Genomic DNA, 16478 nt, shown 5'->3' with positions numbered 1-16478 from the left:
AAATCCTTTCAATATACTTTCACATAAATTTTAAAAGAATTTCAGAAGAAATGAATGCCAAAAGTAAATGAATATGAATGATATATTTAGAAGTATTTCGATATTAAGCCTAATGGTGGACACAAAACAATTTCTTAGTTTATATATAAAATTGTAGTTATATTGACAATAAATATTTAAAGAACTGTGCATGATTTATTTGATTTTTTAGCTTAGATAATTATATCTAGTACATCTGAAATAATTTAAAACCTACCTCACTCTATTATCTACATGTGCTATATATTTACTAATGATATTATATCTCTATATCAAAAGCTTAACAGCCCATGCCTATTAAACATAAAAAAATATTAAAATTATGTATTAAAGTTAAATTAGATAATAATCTTTATTTTTAACGGAATTTTTAGAGTTTGTCATAATAAAAATTAATACAAATAAAACCATAATTCAAAAATTTACTGAAATAATTTTCTTAACTAATTATTTTTCGACTTTTTTTACTATTTAAAAAAATAAATACATTTTATGAAATCTGAAAATACAATAACTAAATGTTCTGAAACAAAATAAATAATATTAACAAAAATAGACAACCAAGCATTAAATTTAATTTAATTTTTTTTACTTTTTAAGATAATAATAAGTAAAATAGTATCTATTTAACATTTCATTAAATTTATTAAAGCGTTATTTAAATGGTATCACCTTTGGGGATATATAACTATATATTTTTAATGATATAGGTATATTGGTGAAACACTAACTCAATTTTAAGAGGCTTTATGTAGTGACAATTATTAATTTCTATTCCATTACCTGAAATCCTGAAGGAAGAGTTGAATACTTTTTTTTCTTAAAACAAGTCTTTTCTTATAAGCGGCACACATATGAATCGCCATTTCTTTACCATGTGAATGGACTAGTATAATTAACTAAGTATCATTAGTATAACTATCATATTAGTAAGTATATCACCATTAGTATTATCATTATCATTAACTTAATCTAATTAATACGATTAATCTGTGGTTTCAATTAAGTATTACGTTCAATTGCTTTCTACCAATACATAACTACTCTGAGCTTAGCGATAAGTTTTGAAACAACCTGAAGACAATTTTAGGATGGGTTATTCCTGTTTGAATCTTGGTCTGATGACGAGGATGCCATCTGCGCAAGTACATGAAACTCCAGATATTCTCTTTACACCACTGAAAAGACTTTGAATCTAAGGCAGTAGATTTAACATGCACAAAGAACACACATTTTGTGATTCTTCCTTTTAATTAAATTAACCAATCTGTTGTTCTGAGTTTAATGCTGAGACTTTATCACTAAGTCATGCCATTTTTTACATGCTTAATTTATTGCTAAAGGGAGAGACAGGATCAGGGAATATTTCAGATAACCACAAAGAATGACACATCTAGGTAAAATCGATCTGGTTTCCATTTCGAATAATTTGAAAAAAAGGAAACGTAAACTAATGTTTCTTCCTTAAAATTATATATGACATTACGATTATCCCTCAATATTAAGGTAAACACTATTTTTTTTTATTTAATGAAAACATCCTAAAGAAATTTAACCATTACAGATATACGAAAAATAAATAATTTTCGCCCAAAAGTATTTTCTACAGGGCAGCTGCAGCTTGAAGGGAAAACTACAAGAGAAATTAAGCTAAACATACCCTTTTCCCTTTATATACTAAAACTTAAGAGAATACTTGTTTATTTTTATGGTCTCTGGATTTATTTGGCGATTTTCAGATTACACCAAAGGAGTCAAACTTTATTATGTTTAAGGGGCCAAGATGGTTGCATTCTCGATTCTACTTGGTGACTTTCAGATTATGGCAACGTCGAGTTGCTAATCATCAAGTTGGCGACGGTTTGCAATTTTTAGCGATTTGTCTACGTAAAAATAAATATGTTCTATTAACACTTCTGTATTCTAATAAATTAACCATCCAGAAAGAGTAAACCCAATTCATGATTCAATAGACTTCTTGTCTTCAACGAAACTGCAACGTAATCTGCGTGAAAAAAATTAAAATGATATATCGCATTCAAGTGACAAAGACAGCTTGTATGATCTAACTATGTACACGCTTTATTATCATGCTGCGTTACTTGTCTTTTCTCTCCTGTAAGATATGTAATAGGTTAGGAGATTGAATTGATATGGAGCACTTAAAATGCATCACTGGCAAATAAATTTATTCTATAGTGCTACAAAAGCTTCAAAGAAAAGTTTTGTCAGAGTCTTTGGGTTCCCATCTTCGTTTCTAATATATATATAACTGCTTTCTCTACAAAATTTTACGTATACATTTTTGATTTTATTGATCATAGAGCATTCGAATTAGTTGAATATGTGTGTGTTGCTGATAATAAAATACAAATTACACAATAATGGTTTATTTTGTTCATTATTTATAGTTAATTCTTAAGGAAGTAGTGTGTCAATTTCACTTGATCGCAGAATATTGGCACTTTAACTAGTTTCAAAAATAGAAAGTTTTCGAAGAAGGAGGTATCTTGATTCTATCCTCATTTGCCATACACGAAGGAATTAAATGCCGAAATTCTGTATCTTCTTGTTAATGTTAAGAATTTTAAAAGATGCTAGGCAGATGAAATCGCATTTTCGTAATTTCACGCCGCTCTGGAAAAAGAAATTGCGCAGAAATCCATTGCGCAACTTAGAGACAAATGCCAACTTACCAACTGAAATACTTATATAGAATAGTACTGGATTGAATTCTTTAAAAAAAGTGAGAACATACACTTTTTAGACCTAAATAGTTTTATGATTTGAAATCATAAAACTATTGAAAATTGACTAATTGAAAATCTTTAATAATAAAATTGGAAGGTTTGTTCAAATTTTCTAAGTTTCATTGGCAAAATTAGTACCATAACAAACTCTTATTTTTTACCACATTCGTATTCTGAATAAATTTTTATAATGGCTTATGACAAAATTAATTCAAATATGTCTGCAGATTAGATTTTAAAAATAGCATACTACTTATGCTATTGCAATCATTTCATGAAAGCCTCCAATAATCTTTCATATAATAATACTAATCAAATTCCATTGAAATATAAATTAAATAAAATAAAAAAATAATTAAAATTTCTTTATTTTAATAGATTAAACCGAATACAATCAATACTAGTTGATACTTATTAGAGTTTATGTTATCTGAAAGATTGCAAAACGTCTTTCTCGTTACTGGTAATTATGACCTTAAAATAATAATCCTTGTAAAGAGGGAGAAAAGATTTGTCCTCAACCTTCTATTTATTAGGTTAATAGTTCTATGTTCAGTTTCAAATGCCTGCTAAAAAACTTATTATACATCCTTACTTTGCAAAAAACGTATTCACCTGAAATTTAACAATACATTATTTGAGGACTGAATCTATTGAGATGTGAATGACAGGAAAAATTTATAACAACAGAATGAAACTGCTGAATGGTGCGACAATTCTATCAATCGATTTAAAACTGAAAAAATTTTTAAATCAACAATTGCTGAAAAGTATAGAGTTTTTAAAATTTATACAGTGTATCGTAAGCACCATGAATTTCTCTGGTAATCTGCTGCATTTCGAATTACCTGCAATGAAGGTATTAATCAATGCATAATCAATAAAATTATTAATATAGCATTTTAAAAGTTTTTGAAATAAGATTCAATAAATAGATGTATATTAATCTCTATCTTTACAAATAATAAAGATGCATGGATGGGTATGTGTGTGTATATATAAGTACTCTACGGACCTTGACCTACAGCTTCCATATTTGTTTCATATATATATTTTGTAGGGTGGTACTAGGCCTCTTGGAGATATTTTTCTCTTGAAATTTTTAACATTTGAGCGAAATTTTAGCGTTTTTCCCCAACAACAGCCAAAAGTATTATCGCACAAAAATAAATTTTATATCTTTTCATAATTTAAAAATTTGCTATTATAATCATCCATTCAATAGTCATTCATTTTTTCCCTTCAGTTTTGACAATTTTTAAAATTTTTGTGCCTAATCTCCAAAAATAAATTACATTTAAGTCCTGAAATCCAAATTGTTTTCATTATTTCCAGTAAATATTTAATTGCATGATTTTTTTCCATAGCTACAATCTAAAGAAGAGTTATTTGTTTAATATTTGTGTAGTTTATAAAACGAATAAAAAAAGAAAGTTACTGTAATGCTAAATTTAGAGATAGATGAATCGTTCGTTTCATAGTACTGTGACATCATGGGACCAGTCTCCATTAGAAAGGTTCATGTACAAAATGAAGAAAGCATATGCAGGACAATTAAAATAAGATGGCTTAAATGTTTGGCAATATATCAGAAACATGGGTCTATATGTAAAAGATTTAAATGGAAACTAATATAATTAATATTCTCTAAATACTAATAAATAATAAAGCAGTGCAACAACTGATCAGGCCTTTCTTAAACATTCTGTTGAATCATTTAGAGCCCTGTAAGAATATAACTCAGAAACAGGAAGCAGTTGCCATAAATTTCTTTGTGAATCAACTGAACTGGCAACTACCTGCGGTACTTCATAATCAACAATAGAAGAATAGCAATAAATCATCTCTTTTTGGCTCCACAAGAAAAATCGTTTCAAAGGCCATTAGGGTAATTTGGTCATTTCTCATTTCCTCACTATTTGATACCAAACACCCAGCACTAAATCACCGTCCATTTTTAGAAATAATAATAATAATATAAAAAATACAGCTTTAATTACTGAGTTTTGCAAACATGAATTTTATATCATTGGTACTTTGCACTATGATTTGTACCTCCCAATAACAGGTTCCGAGGAAATAACAGGCAGCATGTAATTGGCAACATCCATCACTTACACAAGAACATCCCCACCTTCACAGATGAACTTTAACTACCTTGAAATCCATAAACATTTCTTATTAATTAAATCATTTAAGTGTCATTTGCCTCATTCTTAATCCAGGCTCATTAGTACCAGGGTGTGTGCCATTTCTGGAACCTTTAATTATCCTCTTTGTTGCGCCCATTAAACAAAAAGACAAGCATTAGAGTCGCATAGGGAATTGTTGCGTTCATGACATGGGAAGAATGCTTACAAAGATTATGGAAAAAAAAATTTTTTTGGGAAAAAGTAATGGTATCGTGTTTAGTTTCTGTATAGATTGTTAAAAGATAATTGCATTCTATTCATGTATAAGAGATTATCTAGGGAGGAATCGCTCCATTCAAATTCGGAATCGATAACGCATATAATGAAATTTTTGCTTGTTAAAACAATCTTTTTGCTGTTTGTAGTGAATGCTATTTTTTAATTTTATATTATCTTTTGTCAGATAATTTTAAAATTAGAGTTCATATTCCATTTGTTGTTTGCTTTACTGGAATTTAAATTTCAATTTATATGAAAATCACTCGGGTTTATTAGTATATCTGGCATAAGTCTCATAGGAACTTTATTGAAGTTTTTTTTTTTTGAATTTATAATATATTTACTTTTACTATAATTGTTTTTAGAGTACTTTTTTCATAAGTTATCTCATTATATATCAAAATATTTGAAAAAAAACTTTTATATTTAAATGAATACAATATGCATTATTATGAAAAAATTTTGGTCGATATTTTTCGTATGTTTCTGTTAAATAATAAGCTATTGTTACATTAAAAGTTGAAAAAGTTCTCTCGTACAACGCTGTTTCCTCTTCTCAGTTTTAGAAAACAAAAGTTAAATAGTGACAAAAATATAAAAGCAAAAATCCCGCTAAAAATATAAAAGCAAAATGTAAGTACAAAGCAGAATGTAAGAATGTAAATGGTAAGCGAATTGTCAAGTACAATATAACCTTTAATTTCATAATTAGATGGCATACAAAGTTGTGCTTGTCACGTGATTATATCATCATATGAAATGACTTCATTTCTGAAAGACATTCCAATTTGTTAACGAGTTAAATAACCAAAATGTATTCAATTTAAAATTGGCAAATGATTTTGTTTACTTATGACCGATTATTTTTAAAATAGAGAATTTGAATCCTTAAGGAAATTACTGATGTAAATGAAAATTGTTATCGGATTCATTTTATCCGAAAGATTAATTTAGCTGTAGATTAGATATGAATACAATTTATTATACCAGTTTTAATTTCGAATAAAAAATTAATTATAATTTTAAATATGTTCGTAAATACGTTGCACTTTTTCACGTATATAAATAATAATACAGAACCAAAATATATTATTTTATATATATGATGTAAATCTTAAAATTAATCCTGTGTTAGATCACCGATGATGGAAACTTATTTACGAAGTTTTATTCTGTAAAGACACCAATTAGCAAATAAGTTTTTTTTTTTTTTTTAAATTTCAAATACTTTACTAGGTAGGTATTTTTATTGGACTATTGGCGGCAAAATTTCTAGTTATGGTGTTAATGAGGTGGCAAATTTCTTTAAGTCATATAGCTCAAATTAATAAAACGGCTCTAATTATTATTTAACGAAATAAAGGAATGGGAAGATTTCGGAAATGAAATATAATTGGCAATTTAAGTCTTTTTATGCGTTTAATTTTCGCGAGATAAATTATGAACATGATAAAATTGATCGCAAAAAAATATTGTGTCTTGGAATCTTTATTGAAAAAAAAATGTTCCCACTGTTTTATTAATTTGCAAGCACAGAAATCTACAATTTTTAAAAATATTTTGCAATTACCGAAATTAAATATCTAATAAATAATAAATTAATAAAATGTCATAAATCTTATCAATTTTATTATCAATATTACATATTTGACCAATTAATTTTCCAACCAATTGCAAATGTCATTGAACTTAAATTTCACCTTTTTAATGAGTGAAAGATCTATAAAAAATAACCAGAAAATTTCTTTATTTTTTATAATATTGATAAAAAAATATGTAAACATTTATAAAAGATATAACTGCATCAAAGGATGCGATCTGCGTCTTTTATTATTTCTTAAAAACAAAAAAAAACAAAAAAACATCGAACTCAAAAATTAAAAGTTATAAAATTTTAAAATAATTTTGTTTTAAAAATGAAACCTGAATTTTAATTGAACATATATTTTAAATGAATGCAGTGCACTTAATGAGTACACTTATGCATTACTGCTTTTTCGAAAATTATGACTGAAAAATTTAATGTATCGCAAATTACATCTGACATGATATAGAATAATTTTTATTATAAAAATAGTGATTAATTTAATTTTCATAAATAAAATTTCAACTAACATTCCTAGTTCAGAATTAATTTTACAACTGAATAATATGAATAATTTTATATGAATAATTAATTCAATATAAAAATGAATTATTCATTTATATCGATTCATTAAATCGTTATTCATTATATCGATTTATATGATTGCAGTTAAAACTGATAATCTGTGAATTATTAAACTAAAAATTTGAATGTAACTTTATTTGAAATATTTGCAGGAAGTCTCGAAAGGCAGTTATAAAAAAAATGATATACCCATTTGCTCGTTGGTACTTTGAAATCCTACAAATTAATACCTGACATTCAATCACCTCTCCAATAAAAAAAATTAACTTTCATTACTGGCGATAATCCATATTAATAAGAAATAAATTCAATAAATTGCAAAACACTTCACTCTCATTATGTTATTTAATTAACACATTCTTTGTAACTTGGGAATCGTACTAATTACAAATAATAAAGATATGGTTTATTATTATGTTACTTCGTTAATACGAGGATTCATCTATACGTAAAATGCATATTGTTGCAATAAGTAGGCGAATTTCTTTAATATATTAAAAAGAATGAACACAGTCGTAGTTAAATGTAATTTCATTAAATATTCATTTCATTAATATTCATTAAATTATAATTCAATTGTAAACTATGGGATTTTTTTCATTGATAATGTTATAAGATTTTTGAAGGAGGCCTTAATAAGATGCATTAAAAATATGTATATAGACTCTATATCATCCTTTAAATGCCTAAAATCCTTCTGGATTAACTTAAAAGTCTAATTTATTTTAATTCTTCAATAATTTTGAATAATTTAATAAATGTAATTGTTACAGTCAATTAAATATATTTCAGAGTTGGTAGAGCTAAATTATGTTATTTCGTTTATAAAAGAATTCATCAGTTCATGAAATGCATATTGTCCCAAAAAATGTTAATTCCTTTCTTCTTTTAAAAAATAATGCATAAGGTTATAATTAGATGTAATTTTGATAAATCTAATATTGACTCACTAAATTATAATTCATTCGCCTAATAATAAAACATTAAATGAAACGAAAGATTAAAAATAATTCTTCTGATGATGTTAACAGCTAATTATTATGCAAATACAGGGTGTCCGAAAAAAATGTATACACACTTTAAATAATTGTAAATTTGGGGGTTATTATAATTCGAATAATTTTCAACATGTAAAAGAATCTACAAATATCATTCTATTGTCTTGTTATCGCATGTTCTCAAACTGATGTCCGTTCTGCTCCAGACACTGCTGACAACGCGAAGCGATGGAATCGCACACATGATGGAACAATTCCCTTGGGATATTCGTACATTCATGTTCAATGGTTGCCCTCAATTGAACAACTGTTGCAGGTTTATGGACGTCCTGAACAGTTCCATCAGCTTCAAACTTATGTCTAATTCGAGTGATGGTAACTCGTGTAGGTGGTTCTTTGTTAAACTCCCTCTTAAATTGTCTTTGCACTTCTACTGCATTTTCATACTTCCAGTAGCATTTTAGAATAAATTTCCTTTCTTCAAATTCAAGTCTGCTCGGGGGGGGGGGACTTGGTCCAATGGGTTCAGTTTGTAAAGAAAGAAAAAATAACTTAGTTATCAGCTGCTAAAATGTGTATACATTTTTTTGGGACACCCTGTATATAATATGTTTATATAATTATAATAGTATGTATAAATTATATATATATTTATTCCATTCTTAAGATTTTTTCCCAAAAAAACTATAAAATAAAACCTAAAAAGTAAATATCGACCTATATTAATATTTTTAAGCTAAATTATATTAATTTTATATATTATATTAATTTATATTTATACTAAAATAAATTAAAATACATATTAATTTAATATATTAATAATTTTATGTTTTTATATTCCTTTATTAAACTATGAAAAAGATTTTATCTCTAAATTATTCCCTCAAACTTAAAAAAATTAGAAATTTATTTATAAATTATTTTCTACAACTGAAAATCTCATTTCAGTTGTAAGTAAGATGCAGAATCAACAACAAAACTTTAGATTACTTAAAATAAGTGTCCAAAGGACTTGTCAATCGAAGCAATATATGTCCCGCATGTCATTATTTATGCCAGTGTATTTTTGTACTATTATTGAATTTCTAAACCTATAGTTATGCTGATGCATCTGATGTATCCCTTCTTTTAACCTCATATAATGGTAAAAAATTATCTATAAAAGTCATTTCCTGTGTTCGTATCATCACGGAAATTGTTCGGTGGGCGCACAACGAGATGTCCAGCAAGTTTGATAACATGTGAAGACGCTTATTCCAAAGGAAAACACGGGACAAAGGTAGCGCTAACACAGCCGAAGTGAACATAAACATACACGTAAACAGCAAATCGTTATTAAACAATAGCAACACAAAGCACTCAAAGTGCAGCTAGAAAACTCAATGAGAGATCAACACTTTAAACTGAGAAATCATTTCTCGAGTAAACGCTTGGTGTTTTTTTTATAGTCTTTCAATAGTTATAGGATTTTCTAGACTGAACTCTGAATTTCGTTTCTTATTAGATGTCGCCATAATTCTTCTATTTTCCAGAATCTTCATTTTTGTTGCCACATTTGTTAGCAAGATTAGTGCCCTCGATCTGGTATCCACCAAGAATATCTGTCAGTCCCTCTTTTCAGCGATTATATACTAACAATTCAGAAAAGCAATGTTACAGAATCGTTACAATATTCATGTTATATTGTACAAATGACATGCTCCTGTGTAACTGTCTTACTCTTGAAATGTTATCTGACTTTTTAAATCATTTTGCATGTTTTTAAAAGATAGAGTTTTAAAAACTTTTCTATGGCTAACTCGGCATCTTTTTATTTTCCCCGATCTGTTTGCAAAGTTACTTTAAGTCGCTTTGAAATCCGGTAAACCATTAAAACGAGTTAAATAAAATTTGCATGCTACAAAATACATTCAGTTTAAAATACAGATTTAATTCTTTTCTATGTCTTATAGAGCGTATAAGTAGTATCTTATGTATTGAAGGAACTATCAAGTAAATGACGCACCAAACAAATTTAAAAACTTTTAAAATAACAACAACAAAAAGTTGGGTTTTGATAAAGTAAAAATTCGGTAAAAGGAGTAGGAAAAACAAAAAGAACTTTGAAAATATGTCAGTAGCTCGGAAAATAATGTAAGACTATTGTTTTCTAATGTTTCAAAGTCACCATAAATTTAAAATTTCTCTTAATGGAAGAAGCATGTTTTGCGATTATTGATCGCAGAAGTTTCTATAGTATTTCTTTCTTCAACAAGGAAACAATGTATAAAACTTCAATTTATTACAGAATTCAAGATTTGTTGTTCCTTGAGAATTCTCTAACTTATAAAGAATTTTAGAAAGCGTAGAGAAAGTAATTCTTAAAAAAGAACCTTGACATTCATGATAAAATAAGTTAAAGTTATCCAAGAATAAACTTCAACGATAGATCCTGGACTTTTTCAGAAAAAAAGTTTAAGTAAACTAAAAATATATAAATAAAAGAAAACATGTTGAGTAGAAAACTTTAAACATTTTGTCAGCTGCTGAACATTTCTGAAAAGAAGCTGACACGGAGATTAAATTCAGAGATAATTCATGCATTTCTGAAAGGAATGTGTAAATATACCAGAAATCAAACAAGGCAAGGCCATTCAAAGAAAAATTAACGTTTCTTACGTAGTAAGCATTCAATGATAAAGCAACTAAGTTGCCTTTAGTTATTAGTTAGCACCGTTAAAAGCAGCCAAAAATATTAAAGAATAAAAATATCATTCTCTTAATCATTTTTATTTTCGGAAGAGTGTTAGAGAGAGTTAGAAAAGGAATAGATATAGGAGGAAGGAGTCAGGCAGTAGAATGAGATGATTACCTAGAAAAAGAATATTTAATTCGGGAAAGGTTATATTGAGCCATTAGTAAACTATAAATATATATAAAAAAATTCCATCTTGTCAAAACTCAAGCACGGAACGTATTCCTACTATATTTGTAGCACAGATTACTGCCCTAACAACATGAATATTATTTAAATAATATAAATAATTGCATTCTTGAGCAAATATATCAAAATAGTAATTTTTAAAAAGCTTGCAGATTTCTTTCTAAAAGCATAACTTATAAGTTCCTTCAAATCGGCAACAGCTATATTTGATTATGAAGTTTTTATGGATAAAAAGAATTCAGAAATCAAACTTTCTGAACAGAACAACAAAAATCGATATTTAAGATCCTGATACGACCAGTTATTTTGATGGCTGCGAGAGTGGGACACTAACCAAGGCAGCAGAAGATAAACTACTATAATCTGAAAAGATTTTTTTAAACCATTGAAGGTGTTATAAATTAAATCAACGTATAGCGAATACTTTACAGCCACAAACTATTCAGAAAGCCCAACATCATTAAAATCATAAAAAATTATAAAGTGGCTCGGACACTTACAAAGAGTAGAGGACTCTAACACAGCAAAAGAGCTTAGACTTAGCAAGCCTGCAGATGTCAGGAAAAGAAACCTGCCAACTTAGATAACTTGACAACGTTGAAAAAGACCACAACCTGTTAATGTCAGAAACTGAAAATCTGTGATGTTGGAACGGCGATGATGGCGTAAGTTGGTTGGGTCAGTCATGACCTGTTCTAGGCTGTAGTGCCGAAGTAGAATATTTAATTATAAAGACTGGATATTAGTTAGCTGTTAAAGAACAAGATACAAAATAATCTCATGCGCTAATGACGAGATTACTTTACAGTCACAAACTTTACTTTACAGCCATATAAATGCAGCGAGCATTTCGAAAAATCTTCTTGGCAAATAATAGAAAAAAATCTTCTTCACAAGAACACTGATCACTTCTCAGTTCATTTCTGGCAAAAGTTAATATTACGGTAACATTTATTTATGTTAGACATTATTTTCATAAATGAATTGCAACAGTCGCTAGATTATGTTGAATTTTATAGTAAGATAAGACTGCAGTATCGTTAAAAATGCATTAATTTTATTAAGAAATTATATAACTTAAGGTATGAAAATTCAGCAGCCCGATGCATAATTTTTCTTAACAAAACTTGGCAGAAGATTGGTGACACACATAGAGATGGAGATTTAGAGATACTCTAAGCATCTTATAATGAAAGGTTAGGGATGTATTCAAAGTGTCTGAATGTGACATCTATTTAACAAAACGAATACCTGATTATGTCTTGCAAAAAGAAGCAAGGTGTTTGTGTTTTAAACAAGTTATGCTTTAATTTTCCCATAGTATTTGTTCACGAAATGGACAGAATATTCTTCCTATTTTCATCCTAATTCTTCCTATTTTCGTGTGTAAACTGAAAATCCTTCTATACTTCTTCGACAAGGGTAATTGCTCAATTGTTTCTTCTGGATTAAAATTTAAGTAACAGTACACACCTTAAGTGTATATTAGAAGTAATCACTTCCGTTTTGATGTAATCTGGTGCGTTGTTCAGGGTTCACTATTTGTTATCACAATTATACCACTAGTCTAAATATATGAAATTAAATTTCAGATAAATCCTAAAACTATAATTGAAGGTAATTTACCGTTTCATGCTTGAGTTTGACAAGGAAAAATTCAATCTTATTTCATTGATTCGGTTAAAAAAATCCATTGCTAACAACACAAAAACAGCTTCTACTTAGTTGCAATACCAAAACAAAAACACATCAAGATAATGCTTTTTCTCGATATCTACGTTTGATTCTTTGGTTGTTTTACCTCTTCTAGTTTGACTTTCGGGTCCAGGCAGCGTATGGGTCCTCATCACCACTGCCTGACTCCTGCCTTTGGCGTTAGCTGCGTAGACGACTGCGACGAAGTGAGTCCCGGATGGCAGTCCCTTTACGTGAAAGTAGGGGTTGGAAGAGGCGCTGAGATTGACCTGCAGTCTGTGCAGGGCAGTCTCGTGCACCTCCAGAATGAATTGTTGTTGGAGACCCCCATCATATCCCGGATTGCACTCGACAATCATCGAGTCTTCCGTTTGGTTGGTGACGCTGCAGTTTTCCACAGAGTCTGGTGGACCTAGAGAAATAATATTGCTTTTAAAATTCTAATTTTTAAGCAAAAATTTGGTTGGTTTTCACTGAACCAGTTTTAATTCGACTTCGATGCAATATTTCGAATAACTTTAACGGTCATAATTGATTGACTAAGCCTACATACTTTATGTGGATGCAAGGATTATTAAATATAACTATATTGAGATAAGACAATAGAGTTCAAAAAGCTTTCCGAATATGAGAGAGAGACATAAATTTATTGAATTTATTGAAATTTTGCTTATAAATACAATGAAGTTTAAAGAAGGATTTGATTAAATATCAAGGAATTTTTAAACTAATAGTTATATTTTAGATATTATAGATTATGTTTACATACATAGAAAAAAAATTATATTTGGCTTAGTATTTCCTTTTGAATGAAAATATTATATACATTTTATCTCATATATTTGTTTTTGAATCGACATGGCAAATGATTTAGCTCATCATAGAATGTTTTTGTTCATATTTATAGTGGATGTAAAGGGGAAAAAAGTCAACTTGTATTTAACTAGGAAGAATAAATCAAAAATTCTTTAAAGGACTGATATAACAAAGACAAAACAGCTGTACAGTTATAATACATGTATAAATACATGTGCTTATCTTTAAAAATATTTTACAATGAAATTAGGAATGCCTTAAACCTTGTACAATTTTACAAATATTCGAAATTTTGCTATTAATATCACTTTTAAAACGATGAAAAAATGCATATTAAAGCATATTTCTTCAAATATCCAACAAATTCTTAATTTACATGATAAAACACGCCTTGAAGTTTTATTAAGATGGTACAAATCAGTTCAGATTTTGTTCGTTTTACATTCGTATGTGAATATTGCTACTTTGAACAGAATCATATATGCACTGCTAACTTTTCATGATCTATTGAACATATATATATTTGCAAAATTATTATATTTATAAATATTTTATCGCAATCAAGAATGGCATTTATATAGATACAGATTTAAAAACTTTATCTTTACTTTTCTTCAATCTCAACAGCTTCTAGAAATTTATATTTGATTTGGATTCAACTCGTCTAATGTAAGATTTTAATTAAAAGTATTATCTACAAAGTTGAAATGGGAAACAATTGCTTTATCATTGAAGTTTCTTTTAATGTAATTAAACACAAAGTAATTAAAAATTTAAAAGATATGCAAGATCATAAAAATATGATGTTGTAAATTTGCTAGAAAAAAGAAAATAATGGTAGTATATAATACTGAATAAGGCATAATGACAAGAAAAACAACTGCCTTATTCAATGCACAAATTGCAATAAGGTGAAAGAATTAATAAAAATATTTTCACGAAGAAAAGGCAGTCTTAGAACATGATTTTGTTTATTTCAAAATGTAAAATAAGTAGAATAGATTCATTTAAAGGATAAATTTATAATAAAATGCCTTCCAAAGAACTAAAGCTCACATTCATATTTATATATGATGCAAAATCGTCTGAAACTTTCTTATAATAATTTTGTACTACGTTGCTAATAAAGCTTCAGCTATTAAAAATTCATTAATAAGGAGGCAGAGAACTTTGATGCGTGTGCATCTGCTTTCGCAATTTTATCGTAAATAAAGTAAAAAAATTCTAAAATGTGACAAATTTTGTAATTGTGTCAGTATAAAACAACCAAACTTTCATGGAATTATAAATTAAATATTCCATTATCAGAAATAAAGCAACAAGATAGTTAAATTTAAATTTAAAATTTAGAAACACATTCCTTATCGGACATATTGTTTAAAAATTCTTATATGCAAATTTCATAGTGTATAACAAAATCAATGTCTGTTGAACTGGAAAGAAATTAGAATATTTTTCAACCATAACAAAATTTTCAGCTACATAATATTTCTAATAAAGTAAATAAAATATAAATGATTATACATCTTTTTACTACAAAGACAAATTTGTTTAATAATTCCTCTTAAATGAAAAATAATTGAAAATAAAAATAATTATTTAAGAACAGTGTTTCATTTTGAAGTTCGAATTAGTATGTATAATATCTATAATAATGTAATAATTTATAAATAATTTTTTTTATATTTTAGAACACATTTGGGCATTTTTTAGAATGCATGTTGCTTAACTTTTACAAAAATCAAAAATTATATTACTTGCTATATAGTTTGCATTTTCTAACACTGATAATTCCATAACAAGCTGTAGATTAATTATTGGAAAACAGCATGGAATTCACAAATATATATATATATATATATATATATATATATATATATATATATATATCGAAAACACAATGAAACATGTAACCATTTTTACCAAACCTCCATTCGAAACATGGCATTGGAAGAATAATTTGCATTGCCACGTTCTTTCCTTTTGAATGCTGAAGACACTGGCATTGCTTATTCTCAAGTGAATAAGCATTTCTAGTCTGGAAGTCTTATATTCAAACTACACAGGAATTTTTGCCAAAAATGCGCTTTACTTCCTGATAACAAAAACAAGAAAAGGGGGGGGGGTAGAAAACATTAAGAATGGATTCCGCATCATTTTCCCTCTTGCCGTATTTATTATTTTCATTCTTTTTCCCCTCTCTACCCCAATCCTATTCATAGGTTACGAGCATCTTCTAAAGGAAATATGCAAAGCTGGTAGAATTGAAGATATTCGCGAATAACGGAAGAGGGTAGAAAGCCTCTGGAATAGCAGAATCAGAGTATAAGATATTCGCAGAAGAGGGTGGAAAGGGGAAATAAGTGCAAAGAAGGAAATAAAATAAATAAATAAAAAAAACTGAGTGATAGTAAATCGAGCGAAAACAGAAATCGAGTAGTTTATCACGAAAAAGCAACATCAAGAAGTCGACATATTTTTCGTCGTCATGGTGACCTTACGTCATTTCCGGACACAGCCATTTTTGCAGGCGTTAGGGGAAATGATATGCGACCCTCCCCTTCAAAATATCTCTCCTTTTTGTTTTATTTCTCTCTTTCCCCCATCTTATTTAAGCATTTCCAGGAACAAACGATATATTCGATTTGGTAAAACAAAGAGACCTCACGGCAGGTG

At 28.1% G+C, this 16478-nt stretch overlaps 1 protein-coding gene across 2 annotated transcripts in view; it reads right to left on the bottom strand.

Annotated features, from left to right (window-relative positions):
- The window catches only part of LOC129984692 (hemicentin-2-like), a 580433-nt gene that overhangs the window by 14867 nt on the left and 549088 nt on the right, over nt 1-16478 (bottom strand). For both annotated transcript variants that reach the window (XM_056094630.1, XM_056094631.1), the window contains one exon: nt 13093-13398. In XM_056094630.1, coding sequence (XP_055950605.1) covers nt 13093-13398 — 306 coding nt within the window. The remainder of the gene's footprint in view (nt 1-13092; nt 13399-16478) is intronic.

This window comes from Argiope bruennichi, chromosome 9 (genome assembly GCF_947563725.1).
Source record: "Argiope bruennichi chromosome 9, qqArgBrue1.1, whole genome shotgun sequence".
In the NCBI taxonomy this organism is placed as follows: Eukaryota; Metazoa; Arthropoda; class Arachnida; order Araneae; family Araneidae; genus Argiope; species Argiope bruennichi.
This window is presented reverse-complemented; position numbering and strand designations above follow the sequence as displayed.